Source organism: Mytilus trossulus, chromosome 1 (assembly GCF_036588685.1).
Source record: "Mytilus trossulus isolate FHL-02 chromosome 1, PNRI_Mtr1.1.1.hap1, whole genome shotgun sequence".
Lineage (NCBI taxonomy): Eukaryota > Metazoa > Mollusca > Bivalvia > Mytilida > Mytilidae > Mytilus > Mytilus trossulus.
The window spans coordinates 97,509,245-97,525,156 of NC_086373.1; the positions used below are offsets into that span (position 1 = coordinate 97,509,245).

Here is a 15,912-nt window from a genome sequence, read left to right on the forward strand (position 1 = left end):
AAAAATATCCGATTCTCTAATAGACATATATAAGCTCTATAAGCAAAACTGCTAGCATCCGAATACAAAATTTTAGAAGGAACCTTTATACTAGAAAAATAATATCCCCTTGACCACTGACCCTTTCCTCGTGCATTTGAACTACTATTAGTTATGTTTCTTTAATCACTCTGTAATGTTATGCTCATATTGGGCCCTTTGATTTTAAAATACAATATTGTATTGTATACTCTGAAAAACATTCCGAATTTTAAGGCAACATTTTATGTTTCCAAACTGTAACTCACTTATGACCTCTTGTACCCTCAGTCAATATAAAACTATAGTGCCATGAAACACGTGACTTAATCAATCATTTCAATAACCGATATTTAGTTATTAATCTGGTTAACTTTAAATTACATTACATTGAAATTACTCAGCCGGCGACCCCGGTTAAATGCATGCACTAATAAAAAGGGAAAGCATATGTCGAAATTGTTAACGGATTTATAACAGGAGGTCTGGTTTTAACTTCTCCAATACAACTATTAACCAAAAGATCAGCAATAGATCGAGATATATTTTTTTCATTATCAATAGAATTTCTTTCTTTTTTTTTTTTTTTTTTTTTTTTTTTACTATAAAAGGAATAGGATATCCGTGTAAAATAATGTCTAACACATATGAATTTGGTTCTATCATTTTTCAATAATAGAAATATGTTTTCCGTCTACCTTGAACAGATTGTGAACTAATTGATAATAGATTGCTCATATTCATATGAATCCAGTTGTAAAGTGTTTAACTGCTCTCTTAAATAACGTTTATCACTGTGAACAAAATCAAAATAGTAAAAAAAAACACCAAGGAGTCCGAACATTTAATACAAATTCCAAAACCTCACCTAAGTACATCCTTAAACGAGTTCGAAATACCAAATAAACTCATCATAGATACCAGGACTAAAATTTGTATTTACGCCAGACACGCATTTCGTCTACAAAAGACTCATCAGTGACGCTCGAATCCAAAAAAGTTAAAAAGGCCAAATAAAGTACGAAGTTGAAGAGCATTGAGGACCAAAATTCCTAAAAGTGTTGCCAATACAGCTAAGGTTATCTATGTCTGAAGTAGAAAAGCCTTAGTATTTCAAAAAATTCTTAATTTTGTAAACAGTAAATTTATATTTATAACCATATCATTGACAATTCATGTCTGCACAAAAGTGCTGACTACCGGGCTTGTGATACCCTCGGGGAAATAAATCTCCACCAGTAGTGGCATCGACCCAGTGGTAGTAAATAAACTCATCATAGATACCACGACTAAAATTTGTATATACCAAGGATGTTCTACCCCAGGGAATATCTTACATAATCTGTATAGGGGAAGATAATGAGAGGATTGAAAAAATGTATCTGATTTCGTTCAATTGTTTTAAAGAGAATGATAACTATAAGTGTATTAAACAAGACAAACTTTCGTTGCTCCAAACTATAGTTAGTTAAGAGCTTTAACGTGATGAAAATTGAATTACATGCACAATCAATTACCACTAATTGGGTTGTTAATGTAAATAAAACATATATTTTTTGTGATGTTTTTTTTTTTTTTTTAATTGTTGTTTACCAAGGTAGGAATATATGTCGGTTTGTTTTTGTTTCAGTTCAGTGTTTCTACTATTTTGTTGTTTTCCTCTTATACGAGTAGTTGACGTGTTTTCCTTGGTTTTATTTCGTAACCCCCATTTGGTTTTACTGAATCGATTGATTGAAAAGCGGTAAATAAAGGCAACAGTAGTATACCGCTGTTCAAAACTCATAAATCCATGGACAAAAAACAAAATCGGGGTATCAAACTAAAACTTAGGGAAACGCATAAAACCACTGTATTTGTCATCACTTGAGCACCAAATAGATTAACAAGGAATGAATTGAAGAGGAGCCATCAAAACATTACATATTTTTTAATGTTTTAACTATCTTATAAATTCCCACGATATGAAATCACATATGATCTCGGAAAGTTCATAATTCATGCTTGTTAATTCAGGAAAACGAACTGCAGTAATTATAATCACATATTTATAAAACTATACTTGTTTCGAATAAAAGTAGGCTTGATTGAATTAATCATATTCTAATGGACTTTTTACAACAATACCGAAATAAGAGAATTAGATAGTGATAAACAAGCAGCCATCCATAACCCTTGCATTGTAAGATACATTTTATGTTTTGTTGATTTATTATACGACCACTGTATGATTAGAGAATCGGGAATGAGAATCAGGAATTCTTATCCAAAAGCGAATACCAAATTATGGAAAAACATATACAGACAAATACTTAAATTTCGAATTACTAATTGCATTTAACTACTTGCAAATTATTGAAAATATATTTTAGGAAGTTAACTGATATAAACAATGTGAAGATAGTCATTGGGTTTAGTTTTAAGGAATACTTTTTGAGATTGTTTACGTGCTACTATCGATATTCTCAAAACGTTGAAGGGCCTTGATGACCGTATGGTCTAAGTAGTTACTACTGTATTCACTAGCCAGTCAACACTTAGGTTGTGATTTCGACCATTTAATTCCAATTTCAATCGACAAGGATAGTCTGTTTTCCTATCGAGAGTCGGTGGTTTTCTCCAGGAATTTCGTCTTCCTCCACCAATAAAAAATGGTCACCACGAAATAGCCCTAAAGCGGTGACTAAAAAACATTAAAATCCAAATCAATCAAGGCATTGAAAATTTGTACAGAACAGATTTAAGTTATCTCTCTTTGATTACTTTACTGTTGTAGAGGTTATGACAGATATAATTTTAAAGGAATATGTGTATTTTATATAGCTTCCATCTTTTTTTTATAGAATGCTGTTATCTGTCTGTGAGTAACTGTTTTTCTCTATGACATCTGTCTTGTTTCGGAATAGTACAGTATAACCCAGATTTCAGCAACATCAAGGTTTTCCTTAGGTTTATGAATATCATAAATCGTTTTGCTTTAAATAAATTACTCGGATATATGTCGGCTAATTAAACATGATCAACTTATTCTTATGGCTGAACTAATCATATCGGTCATATTAAATAATACGACATGTATTGGTCAAAAAGGTTCGCATTCAAAGTGAAAAAAATATCAAAGCTTTAGATTTCATTGGAGTTCGAGGGTTAGCTACAATTAAATAGTTAGCAAAGGTACCAGTATAACAATTTAGTACGCCAGACGCGCGTTTCGTCTACATAAGACTCATCAGTGACGCTCGTTTCAAAATATCTATAAAGCCAAACAAGTACAAAGATGAAGAGCATTGATGATCCAAAATAAAAAAAAAATAATCTAAGAAAGAATGCAAGTGAACATTAAAATCTGACACCCATTGTCGACCAGCAGCCTTCTGAAAAGTAAAATACTAGTAGTGTGCATCATACAGGTAAAATTGAAATCATTTATTAAAATGTAACATTTATTTTCGAAGTTTGAACATAAGGATTACACTCGGAAGACAAATATCGAAATGACCAAACACGAAACTATCAATAATTAATGCTTTTGATATAAGTTTGATATAAGTTTTCATAGACTTTTGATTTAAGTAAAAATATAAATGTGTATACATGTGTCAAGTGGAAACAAAGCTGTATTTTTCATTCATTAAATGCAAATGATTGTTGATGTGTCAAGTAGAAACAACGCTGGGTTCTTCATTGACTGCAAGTGATTGTTGAGGTGTCAAGTACAAAAAGCTGAATTTTTCATTGGCTGCAAGGGATTTTTGATGTGTCAAGTAGAAACAAAGCTGAATTCTTCATTGATTACAAGTGATTGTTGTCGATCTTTGAGTTTTGTCTTCTCTGTACTGAGAAAATGTCGCTTTCGTAAAACGTCTTCTAGATCTGGAACTATTGTTAGTTTTGAAAGACACTGGAAATACTCGGCCATCACCATCTCAACAAACTGGCAAAGGCACATGTTTTGATTTGTATGTCGTTCTTGTGTAGAACTTGGTAACTGTTTCAATATCATACAGTGTAAAAATGCAGCAGAAATCATTACCAGTAATTGTTCTCCAAGTGTTTTCTATAAATGATAAATTACATATTTCTGATGATACTAATATTAAAAAAACAACGTTAAAAGTTATATTAGATATTAAACAAACAATCTGATAATGAAACAATATGTTTGCAAGAATAGTTTCAACGTTAAAAATTGGCACAATGCAATTAACACCTTTTCGGAGCCTTTTATAGCTGACTATGCTGTTTGAGCTTTGGTCATTGTTGAAAGCAGTACGATGGCCTATAGCTGTCAATTTCTGTGTCATTTGGCCTTTTGTGGAATGTTGTCTCAATGGCAATAATATCACAGCTTCTATTGATAACCAATACCGATTGTTCAGAGACTTATAATACAAAAATAAGTTCATCAAAAAGAGTTTGCGTTGAGCCACAGGTTTGCAATGTTATATTATAATATATGACTGCAATTATGATTGGAATTACCTCATTATATTTGAAGAAACAAGCCATACTTTTAAAAATTAGTAAAATGATTTTTGGTGAAAATTTTAGATCTTGAATATGAATCAGGCAGAATTGTATTTTTCATGTCCCGAATGATATTTAATTGTACTTACTTCAGATAAAAAGTCTCGACATTTTGTATATAATTCAATCAGTGAGTTAAATTTCTCACCGTCTTCTTCGTTGTATGTGTTTAAGAGCAATTCAAGATCAATCTGTGAACAAATACAAGAGGTTGATTACTACACGTCTACGTCCGCAATACATAGATGTCTAATTAAAGATGAAATACTAAGTATGTAACTTTCACCCATTCATTTTTTTCTAATAACCTTTGAAATCTTATATGTAAAGTGTATATGGGTTCGTGTTTGTTTTGTTTTTGCTGTAAAAGCAATCTCATTATGAAGAATTCCTTATTCGCATTACACGATCAAATATAAGATATCAAACAGAAAGATATACGAGTATTAAGATGTAAAGATATTTTGTTGTTTAATTCTAAGTGTCGTATGAACGTGTTTACCATAAATAAAGTTCAGAATGTTCGCCTCACTATTATTGAATACTTACCGTACAATCATCAATACAATAATAAACAAACTGTATCTGGTAAGAAGTGAAGGAAATCATAATGGATAGCATTGTAGAGATCAACGATTAAGACTACTTGTTAAAGGCGTTTAAGATGAAGACATTTAACATTGGATACCAACAAGTGTATAGAAAAACGTATAATAAACTCCGACCGGAGAAAACAAAATGCTCTTTCACATCGGCATTACTTATTCCGTGTTACTGGTTCTCAGTCTTAAAACACTCATATTCATTTTTTATTCCTATCACAGACTACAAATTAAGGTTCAAGTAAAATTTAATTGTGTTTTCATTTCTGTGTGTAGTTTGGCAGACTTTTTTTCTTTATCTATTCGTCATTTCTTCATGTTATGCCAATCTAATTGTTTTGATTGCTGACCTCCCTAATTTACAAAAGTCAAAATTCAAAGTATGTCCAAGTTGATAAATTAAAAATCCCATTTAGCTTATTGCTTATTACTTTCTATGACATTGCTATTGGAAAATGGTTAATATTCTTGTTTTTTATAGTTCTGTTAAAAATTATCAGAAATGATAACCAATAAATTAACATATATTTCATAATGAAGTGTGTTCATTGGTTTTCAAATATCGATTTAGAAATACATTATAATAGCAACTGTATTTGTGCGTGTTTTCGTATGATTGAGATCCAGATTTTCAACGTTTTCTGAATCAATATTTTAATGGTTCTGAGGTATCAAATATTCCCTTTTTATCGCTAAATTGTACATTTAATTTTTTGTTAAATGCAAAATGTGTTTTTGTTTATAATAGCTACTTTAGAATTAAGGATAGTTATTTTGCTAAAGAATCAATGGGCCACATATTAGATTTAAAATAGTTTCCATTTGATGTCATTTCAATCTATTAGATAAAATGGGTAAAAAGTAAAATAACAAAAATATAGAACTCTGAGAAAAATTCTAAAAAGAAAGCTCTTAAGCAAAAGGCAAAATCAAAAGCTTAAACACATCACACGAATGGATAACAACTGTCATCTTCCTGACTCGGCACACGTTTTTTATATAGACATGGTGGACTGACCTGGGGTTATCGCTAGCGAAACCTCTCACTTGAATGACAGTCCCATACAACTCCATTGTATGACAACAATGTGTGAACAGATCAAACAGACATAATAGAAAAAAAATCATAAATAGGGGTACAGTTGTAAACATTGTGTTATAATCTTTATCACTATAAAACATGCAAATATGTCAACAAGATAATCAAAAAGGCATATATAGACAAAATATATTAGCAAAACGATAGGCAAAAATACAAAAATACCATAGAACAATGAAAAAAATGACGTTCTGAGCTACGTCAAATTAATATTGCCAAAAACAGACTAAACAGTAAAAGTTATATTTTACAAAGACCAAAAAAATACTATAACAAGTTAAAAAAGGGAGATAAACTGCGTCAGTACATAGAATATATACTTATAAGACCTTTGTGTTTTATTTGATACGGAATATTTATCAACATTGTAGTGTTATATTACAGTGAAATTTGTTAGTACATGCTCAATTTATCTGAATGAAAAATTAAATGATCTGAAACGTTAATTCGTTAATGAGCCCGAACTTTAAAATATTCTGTTTTATGGACCAACATTAAACCATTATGTGTCTTATTCAAAATTGTGGAACTTTTTTCAAAATTGGTTATTTTCCTATTATTACCTTATTATCAGATACAATGTAGCTCAAATTACCACTAAATCTCTTGAATGATGCATCAACTACAACCAATCATTAACGATATGCAGGTAACAGAATTTCATTATGAAAACAAGTAGAATTTTAACGACTAATTTTTTTTATGGAACTGAAATAAGGGCATACGATACAGTTTCGACCTCACGGTGTCAAATAAGTAATAAAAAATATTTCCTTCATGTGTTGAATTTAAATATAAATGGAGTCAAACTTTTCACCATTTTCTTAAAATTTCGGTTTCTTGGACTTTCCTATCCATGTGATAGACATATTTTTTTGTTTCAAATGATAAGCACATACGGTTTTTAGGTAAACGAATTGTAATATCTTCTTAAAAAGTATCCTCTAAATAAGATTAACAATTCTCTAGAAATAATTCTTTTTTATTTTAAAAATAAGAAAATAACGCGATATATTGCTGAATTCATTTAATCTAAAATTCAATTGTCATTTAAAAACGAGAGAACTTGAACTGGTTTTCAAGCTACTAAGAAAAATCTCACAAAACATTCATCTTTATATCAAGCAGTTTGAAGTCGCGAAAAATAACATTTTACGTTAGCGACGTCACTTTCTCTGTAACTGTATCTAATGGCCTGAAGCATTTACTAGATGAAATAGAGAAAAGAAAAACACAAACCTAGTACAAGGTAAACTAAAAAGATGTCCATATAAAAAAAAAAAAAATTCACAAAGTCTTATGGCATCATCAAGGACACTCACTGCACAGTAAATGTATTTTGATTAGATACAATAACATGCCTACAAATTTATAAAGAAAAATGTATTCATTGCAGCAAACTTCGTTAAGCGTCATTATGCTGGTTTCATTGCCTTTGTATGCAATTTCTATGTTCAATTAAGACAGCAACTTTGTTAAAGATATCGACCGGGTCGACAAATTAAAGTATTTATTTTAATAAAATTCTTGCTAAAGGATTTATTAAATATTCTAAAAGTGCAATGAAAGGCAATCACAAGCACGATTTCTTTCAAAACAATCTGCTTGGCGTAAAATCAATTTCATGGAAATTGATATTCAGTAAATTTACATTTTGTGTGCATATCAAGCTGACAAGTCACATCAATTTTCTGCTTTCACTACCCACTTGATCTACAAGTCACTTGCAGTCTTGGTTACTTTATAGCTAAAATGACTATTGAATGTACTAAATGATTCTTATTGGTAAACAAATTAGTGAAAAAGATTACATGTCGGATGAATTCCATACATTGACTATCAAGAAAAATGAAAGTGATTATCATTATTCTTTTCCCACATTATTCGCTAAATATATATATAATGTTTTACTCACTACTTTTGAAAGCAATGTGTCTTCTAGGCGTTTTTCATAATCAGAACTTTAAACGTGATCCGTTCGTGCCGGACTGTTCATATATTATGAAGTAGAACAATACATTTGTATAAGTAAAGGTAGATTGAACTGAAATGTAGTTAAATTTCAAAATAAACAAATTGTATAGAGTCCCAACTTTTTATAAAACTTGAATTCGTACTCTTCTGTGAATGAATTTAAAACAAAAACGTTTTTTCGGTGTCAACATGCAATTTAAAAGTGGTAGGCTTTTACATTGTTTGCAATAAAGGTCCATAAAGAATCAACGTAAACTAATATGGTTTGATATACTAAATTATTCAAAATAGTCAGACATTTAAAACAAAAGACATATCGGGAATTCTATAAAACTATAGGGAGAAGGATTAAAAGTATATTTATATACTAGTAAATGTCAAATGTGGAAAATCCAAAAGGATACATTAAAAGATCCATCTTTACAAACTACAATGGTCAGTAAAACTGGTTTTTCAGCTCGATAAAACTTTCCATTTAGATCTATACAGCATCTCATCATTCTACGACATGTCTGAAAATAAAGTTGATGAAATGTATTTAGGAAATACAAGTCAGTACAATGTCAAGCAAAGAAGTTCTCAAAACGCGTTTAAAATAGGAAAACATATAATGAAAAAGTTGTCTGATTTATTGCCCTGAGGAATTACGAAGATTTCACATTCCCAGTAAATCTATCTCGTAAATATTACACAATAGCTGAATGGTGGATTTATTGCATTAGGACTGCAACAGCGTAAATTGAAATTGATAACACTTTGAAGAATATCAGCTTCTGTGAAGAATGTTTCCTAAGAAATCAGAGGCGTTAAGATTCCTAAGAAGCTTAAACCACTTGGGTATAAAATGTTACAAAAAAGTGAAATGATTTTCATCAGCCTTAATGTCTTAACAATTAAGGATAAAAACTAGACTCAAAAGAAGACGATTAGTCAAATTACTCTGTAGGAAATAATAGACTATTAGTGTCAATAGCTGTCTTACAAATAATGAAGAAAACACTCGATGGAATGCCAAGTTATGTCGTAAATCTACACAATCAATAATAACCAATAATTGCCCAAGATTATACGGCATTACTTAGAAACATAACATTTTACAGTTGGAACAATTCGCATAGATTTTGTAAACAATTTTATATAAAGCCAAATAAATGCCTTTATATCGTGGTTTGATGTCTTTTATTAGTATTTAAAGTGCAGCACTTGGGATCATCTTACAAAATATATGTCACAAAATATTACTATTCTATTAGTGAATATCACAACCTTGCACAAATTTGATAAGTTATGAGAAAAAATAGCTGAACTTGCAAATAGCTTCAGCAATGACGTCAATAACGGATGCTCAAAATCATTTGTTAATACTTAATTTGGTTTTAAACGTTTTTTTAGTCAAATATAAACCTCATAAGGCGATGACGCAAGAAAACATTATTTTTTACAACATCGTATCAGTGTTTACTCCTACGGCATGTGTATGAAGCATCTGTTATAATTCAATATAACTTATACAAATAAATAAATGAAGTTGTTTGTTACAGATAGGCTATCTGCTGACTATATTATAATGGTATTAAGTTGTTTGGTAGGGACTGGTGCACTGCCCATTATGTTTTGTATTTTAAAACTGTTATATTATTGATATTGATAAAAAAAATGTTACGTCCTAAAAGAGGGACGAAAGATACCAAAGGGACAGTCAAAAAGAGTGTAAGCTTGTTAAACTTATATACAGATAAATATAAACAGCACGTGAAATGATTATTTTTTTTTACATTAAATTTCATAATAGAAATGTAACCAGCATAAGAATGATATACGGGTCAAATTGGTTAGTTTACTTTTTCATTTGATTTTCTATTATGACTGAAATGAGCACACACAATCATCCTCAATCAAAAGAAAGGTCGCATGCCGATGGATCTAAATTGGGTTAAACTATTGTCTTGCTAGTTATTAATGTAAAATGGAAGTTTCTGATTTTTACCACAATTGCTTATGACGAAAAACTACAATGTTCTACATTTCGTTTTTATGGAAGTTTAAGACATTGTAAAACACGTTAATCTACATAAACTGTCTGAATTGTAGCTAATGCCCCTTTAATCTGTGAATACTATGACAAAAGCATATGACTCGAAACAAGATATAGCATAGGATTAAACCATACTTTTACACCTTAAATATTATTTTAATGCAAGCTCTAATCATACGAAAATAACGCGAACAATATATATCTACTTTGTATGGCATAAAGGGGCAGCAGCTACGACAAATATAAAATATCAAAGGTATAATTTTCTATTATGCCTGAAATAAGCACACGCAATCATCCCCAAACAAAAGAAAGGTCTCGTGCCGATGGATCTAAATAAGGTTAATCTATTGTCTTGATAGTCATTAATGTACAACAGAAGTTTCTGATTTTGACCACAATTGCTTATGACGAAAAACTACAATGTTCTACATTTCGTTTTTATGGAAGTTTAAGACATTGTAAAACACGTTAATTTACATAAACTGTCAAAATTGTAGCTAATGCCCCTTTAATCTATGAATACTATTTCAAATCAAAATGACAAACGCATATGATTTGAAATAAGATATAGCAAAGGATTAAACCATACTTTAATACCTAAAATATTATTTCAATGCAAGCTTTAATCATACGAAAATAACGCGAACAATATATATCTACTTTAGTGGCATAAAGGGGCAGCAGCTACGAGAACTATAAAAAATTCCAAGGTATGATTTTTTGGTTCAATCATTAATGAAATTAAAAAAGTGAAATAATAATTCGCTTTTATCAGCTAAAATGGCTAAATTTTGTCAAATTAAGCTAATAAACTTTAATAATGAATTATTCACTTGCAAAAGAATAATTCGACTTCCTTAAATCCTTATTCATGTGAACTCCAATTTAACCCCGTAGAAAGAGATAGAATAATGCATGTATTGTCCGTGTACGGGTATTTAAAGCAAAAGAATGTCAACATTGAAAGTGAAACAAAGATAAATAATTTGATTGACTGATTCGATCCAAAGAAAAATATTTTTTAAAGTAAAAACGACCATAAACTTTTTTTTTTAATCTATATTACAAAATTTAACAGACTTATAAAAATACAATTGCACGAGTTGCTTTATCTATTTGTATATATGTTTATACGAAACGAAGCTCCATCTTATTGAGACCATGTCCTGTAAATTGTTTATTTTATACTTTTGATAGTTTGGAAAAATGTTTTAAAGCGCGTCGACGTACATACAAAATTTAGTCCTGGTATCTATGATTATTTACATTGTTATAAATAAAATATGAGAATTTGAATAAAATCAGTGACCATGAATTGGGCAGCTAGTTTCCCTTTAAACATAAAAACTGACGATCTAAAATACAAATGAGCTATTTGATACCTTTTTATGCAATAGTTGGCGTTTCCATCTGAGACCATAACCGTACAAAACAAACAATAATGGAATGGTAAAAACTATCAATCTGATTCCTAAGGCACCTGAAATAAAGATAAACAACGAAAATGATACTGAAATTGTAATAAAAGATAAAGATATCAACGTGATACCTAAATCATCTGCAATATAAAAAAGAAGTGAACTAGCATACTGGTTTTAAAACATGTGGAGTACGGAAAAAAACTGTCAAACTGATAGTCATGGCACCTGAATAAAAAACCAAAGTATCGACCGTAAAAGATTCTAAAAGAATGTGCAACCGATCCTGAAATTCATGCATTTGACATGTAGGTACAGATAAATGCAGCAGTGGTATACTGGTGTTCAAAAGTCATAAATCGATTGAGAAAAACAAACGATTTGTCTATGCCTTTACATCAGAGACACGTTTGCGCAGTCATACATATTTAGATATCAAAATAATTTATGTCTGAATATGACATTTTTATCTGATAAGGATTCTCCTGGTGTGTGATGCTAATAAGAGACCGTTACCTTGTCTTTCGATCGATCCTTTTGAAGTTTGTCTAACTCTCACAAAAAACAATTTATGGTGTTTGTAGTTTTTCAGTTTTTAGTGTTGTGTTTTGTTGACTATGTTTTTTCTTTTCTTTTTTGTCGTGGTGTTGTGTGATTGTCTTTAAGTTATGGCTGAATTTCCCTTTGGTATCTAAAGAGGTACACATGCCTTTGTTAGTCTTGTATTATTTCAATTTTAGTTTCTTGTGTACAATTTGGAAATTAGTATGGCGTTCATTATCACTGAACTAGTATATATTTGTTTAGGGGCCAGCTGAAGGACGCCTCCGGGTGCGGGAATTTCTCGCTGCATTGAAGACTTGTTGGTGACCTTCTGCTGTTTTTTTTTTATTTGGTCGGGTTGTTGTCTCTTTGACACATTCCCCATTTCCATTCTTAATTTTATACATACACACAAATATGATTATGTTTCATAGAAAAAATTATCCCTCACAGAACACCAAACTATAACGAATCACGACATAAATTTGAATAAGTGTTCTCTTCAAACCAACTTAACAACAGATTATCAACAAGTTAAAATACAGTTATCATGAGATATGTGGTAATTGGTTTGCTATTATTAAACCTTATAAAAACAGTTTTAAAGCAATTTATCGGAAATTATACTGTCTGAAAGTGATAAATAGGACCATAAATATTTGATCCAACCTGGGAATTATATTCAACGAACAAGATACTGACAATAATGAATCTCAAACCATTAATGTCTACAAAATGTTGTTTAAGTCCAACTTAAAAGTATGCATCACTTTTTCTGACATTTCAGTGATACCGTACAAAGTGCACCAGTTTAAGAAGGTTACATTTTAAAGACATCAATACTTATAAATTTCTTTATACTTTTAACATTTTAACTGTTAAAAAATGAACACATCACTTTATAAATATCATGTATCCGAAGAGCTTTCCTGGATTTGCCTGCATCATAACCGCTCGAAGCCAAATATTTAAAAGCCAATGATACGTAAGCGAATCATATTTGAATATTGTATGTAAAAGTACATTGACAGGCCAGAGTAAACGTTTTTGACTGATTTACCTGCAGCGATCTATTGACCGTTGGTTTAATATTTGACAAGACATTAACATCCGGTTAGTGATAACTGAACTTCAATGCTTCAAAAATAGACAATGTTCTCGGATAACGGCTTATCTATTGTCTCTCTATCAGTTAAAGTACATTCGACTGTTATTTTAACATGCATTTCCTCTGTTTTCGTCAAAATGTTACTGAAAACACAAACACCCTTATGGTACAGTAATAAACAAAGATGTGGAAAGCATTCAAATATGGACATAAATAACTTCAATAGAAATCAGTAGTATTATTTCTTGACGGATGGTCAAGTTAAATTGTGGAATGGTTTATTAAAAGACATTAGATATGGTATACTAAAATGAAAATTTGAGGTCAATTCGTTTGGTTCGTTCACACATCTTTGTCAATATAATGGAATTTCATGCGACTTACATGCATGTGAGAGGTAAAGCTAGCCATGAAACCAGGTTTAAGGATGTTTGCTGCTCAGAAAAAGCTAAAAGGCTAAAAAGATATAGGGGTCAATGTGCTTGTTTTCGAGATATGAGCCATTGGAATTTTGGCGGGAAAATGTTCTCTCTTGATTTTTATAGCTTTCTCATTGACCAGTTAAAGTTCTAAAAAACTATTAAAAAATAAATAAGATTTTATATGACTTTTACATCATAAATCATTTATTAAGGAAAATTTTCGCCTACAAATCACAGCGACACGATGTTTGTTCAATGTACCTGTTTCTGTTCCAAAATCTTCTATTAAAGTTGTGACCCACTTAATGTATCACAAAACTTTTGATCACGCGTGATCCTTACAAAGGTAAAATAAAAAACGCATGCAGCGCACACAAATAGAAGACAAATCTATATTCAAACATGGTTCTTAAACTTAAATATCATCAAGTTAAACTAAATCAAGGTAACATCCAAAGCAACAAAAAAAGATGCAAACGAAGGTAAAAAAAAAAAGAAAAAAAGAAAAAAAAATGAATACAAAAACACAAACTTTATTATGAAATGTAATTGAAACAAATGTTTATCATGTTTAGCCATGAAAGGTGTTTCCCAAGAATACAGGAAGAGATCTTCCATTTAAGGAACCTGATAATGGCTTGTAGCAAAGTCCTTCATGAATGAAAGAAATGCTGAAATAAAATATTTTATGATTTATGATAATTTTAAAGTGATTTGATTACATATGTGCGTAACAAGCAGGGTTTTGCTTAATTGTTTGCGTACAAGAGTTAAAACAATAATGTCTTGCACAGTTTTGGGAAGTGTTTTTCAGATTAAATGATAAAAAAAAATAGTTTAGTTATACATACTCTGTCGTGGTTCGTCCCGAATATACACCATAACGAATAAAAACACTACCAACCAAATGACACCTGCACACACAAGGATTATGATTGGTCTCAATGAAAACATGAATTCAAATATCAGATCTCTGTCTATTACTTGACATAATGTTTGTATCACTTCCATGTATTCACCATATCTTACCTAAAAAAAGCATAAAATAGAACTTAAAAATAGATACATTTCTGGTGAAAACAAAATCATCGAATCTCGTTTTAATATAGAATTAATCATAGCTGAACAATATTTTTAATATTCGTAGCTAAACAACGTTTTCATTCAACGGACAATTGAACAAGTTTAAATATTACTCGATGCTGTAGAATATTCGTATGCAATAATATAAAATATAAGACAACTGTAATGATTTGTAAAATTGTGCAGATTAAACCGTTTATTAAAATAGTATCCAGGCTTATTGTTTGATGCGCCAGACGCTGGTTTCGTCTAAATAAGACTCATATAACTGATGCTTAGATCACACTGAAACATTATAGTTCTCAAGTGTTTGATGTTCTAGTTTTTTGGAAGGTTATTGGTCTTTATAAATAAGTTTGAGATTTTCCAGAAAGTTTTCATGCATTACATGTATAAAACAGATTCCATGAGCACAACTAGTGTTTCTATCATAACTTTAAACAAATCATCAGTTGCGGTAACATTTAAACCATTCAAGTAGAAAGGGCCTAAATTAAAGCAACAGTAGTTTACTGATGTCCAATCTTCAAAAATCGACCAGAAATCGGCAAATCAAGGTAACAAAAAAAATACAATTAGGAAATTGCATTTAACATCAAAAGGAGCGAGATCGGTTTGTCGACAGGGTAAATGTCTCTCGATGTGCCTGCATCACCCGCCATTAGCACTCAATGAAAATGATACAACCAGTAAACTTCAAAAGAGATAACTATACTGATATTAAAAACCTGAAAATCATGTCGGTAGTGAATTGAGACACCGATAATAGTATAGGTTAACCAATTCCGGATGATGACCTTAAAATGATGTGTCGTTTGAAAATCGACGTCGTACTTCCCTTAAACTCTGTTGGTTCAATTTTCTTTTTATGTAAGGAGCAATCATCTGTTAATGGAGACGGGATACACAGATTCGTCTATGGTCTCATCTGTCTCAGATTGCAAAATTAACAAATTATAAATAAAATGCCTAATGAAATTTATATCTTGACCTTGCATTACCCTTTGATAGAAGTATCGAAAGTATAAAGAAGTATTAATTTCAAAGAAAGTTAATTAATCAATTTAAGATCCTTTCTGG

General features: G+C 30.6%; 1 protein-coding gene across 1 annotated transcript in view; it reads right to left on the bottom strand.

Moving 5' to 3' along the window:
* Window positions 1-3,585: 3,585 nt before the first annotated feature.
* The window catches only part of LOC134711341 (uncharacterized), a 32,639-nt gene continuing 20,312 nt past the window's right edge, over window positions 3,586-15,912 (bottom strand). The window contains exons 5-10 of the mRNA XM_063571890.1: window positions 14,601-14,778; window positions 11,641-11,738; window positions 8,625-8,732; window positions 5,095-5,130; window positions 4,635-4,736; window positions 3,586-4,075 (exon numbers count right to left, since the gene is read on the bottom strand). Of these exons, the coding sequence (XP_063427960.1) occupies window positions 3,779-4,075; window positions 4,635-4,736; window positions 5,095-5,130; window positions 8,625-8,732; window positions 11,641-11,738; window positions 14,601-14,778 (819 nt within the window). The 3' untranslated portion in view covers window positions 3,586-3,778. The remainder of the gene's footprint in view (window positions 4,076-4,634; window positions 4,737-5,094; window positions 5,131-8,624; window positions 8,733-11,640; window positions 11,739-14,600; window positions 14,779-15,912) is intronic.